Source organism: Centroberyx affinis, unplaced genomic scaffold, assembly GCF_046629955.1.
Source record: "Centroberyx affinis isolate AG114_WGS23_722 - 3 ecotype Tasmania unplaced genomic scaffold, CSIRO-AGI_Caff_v1 ptg008593l_1, whole genome shotgun sequence".
In the NCBI taxonomy this organism is placed as follows: domain Eukaryota; kingdom Metazoa; phylum Chordata; class Actinopteri; order Beryciformes; family Berycidae; genus Centroberyx; species Centroberyx affinis.
This window is the reverse complement of record NW_027284247.1, coordinates 17,501-18,360: the sequence shown is the minus strand read 5'-3', so window position 1 is coordinate 18,360 and position 860 is coordinate 17,501. Positions and strand designations below refer to the sequence as shown.

The 860-nt window shown below is 45.8% G+C and overlaps 1 protein-coding gene across 1 annotated transcript in view; it reads left to right on the top strand.

The window, feature by feature from the left end:
* Positions 1 to 860, top strand: part of LOC139640195 (transcription factor COE1-A-like) — a gene marked incomplete at its 3' end in the record, with an annotated part of 10,819 nt that continues 9,959 nt past the window's right edge. The window contains exon 1 of the mRNA XM_071514369.1: positions 1 to 131. Within this exon, the coding sequence (XP_071370470.1) occupies positions 1 to 131 (131 nt within the window). The remainder of the gene's footprint in view (positions 132 to 860) is intronic.

Below are 860 nucleotides of genomic sequence, written 5' to 3'. Positions count from 1 at the left end.
ATGTTCGGGATCCAAGAGAGCATCCAGAGAAGCGGCAGCAGCCTGAAGGAGGAGCCGCTGGGAGGCATGAACGCTGTCCGGAGCTGGATGCAGGGGGGCGGCGTGCTGGACGCCAACACGGCCGCCCAGAGGTGAGCGCTGCCCGGAGGGGAACACGACCATCCTCCTCCCGTTACCGAGACCCAGGAAACTACGTGATTTGTTTTTTCCTCAGGACCCTGCAGCATTACACGACCCGGGGTTGTGTTGACGGGGGACAGGACAGCTTCTGAATGGGGGTCTCACTCTCTGTTTGGCTGTCGGGAGATAATAATTTGGATTTAACTGCTCCTAGGACACCGATCTAGCCTGTTAAGTCAAGACACTTCGGGGAAATTAAGATTCCTATGCAAATATCAAACCCCGCAATACCTTGACTGTGCCTATTTAATTTTAGGCCAAACTATTAAGCAGTTAATGGCAACATGTGTTTGCGCAATAGATTTTTACGCACGACGTGCATCATATTTCCACACATTTTAGGAGTTTTATAGCCTAAGTATAGAGTGACAAGGAGAAAGAGTCAAATTGGCCTAATAAAATAAAGGGAAATATCTTTCCTTTTGCCCTTATTTTCTAGATCTACTCATTGTTGTATTCATGGGTGGAGTGGAGTGGAGTACAAACTGCTCCACTCGACCCAGATAGTCAGTGATGTAGTGGGAAATAAAAAGGTGGATAAACCATGACCTCCAGTCACGGATCATCATAAAGAAAACAACCACCAACATAAACAAATTCAGTTATATTTTCAGAATATTGAATTTATGTTTTTTACCTAAACACCCTCTCCTCATATAACTTGAATCAATAGGCCCACT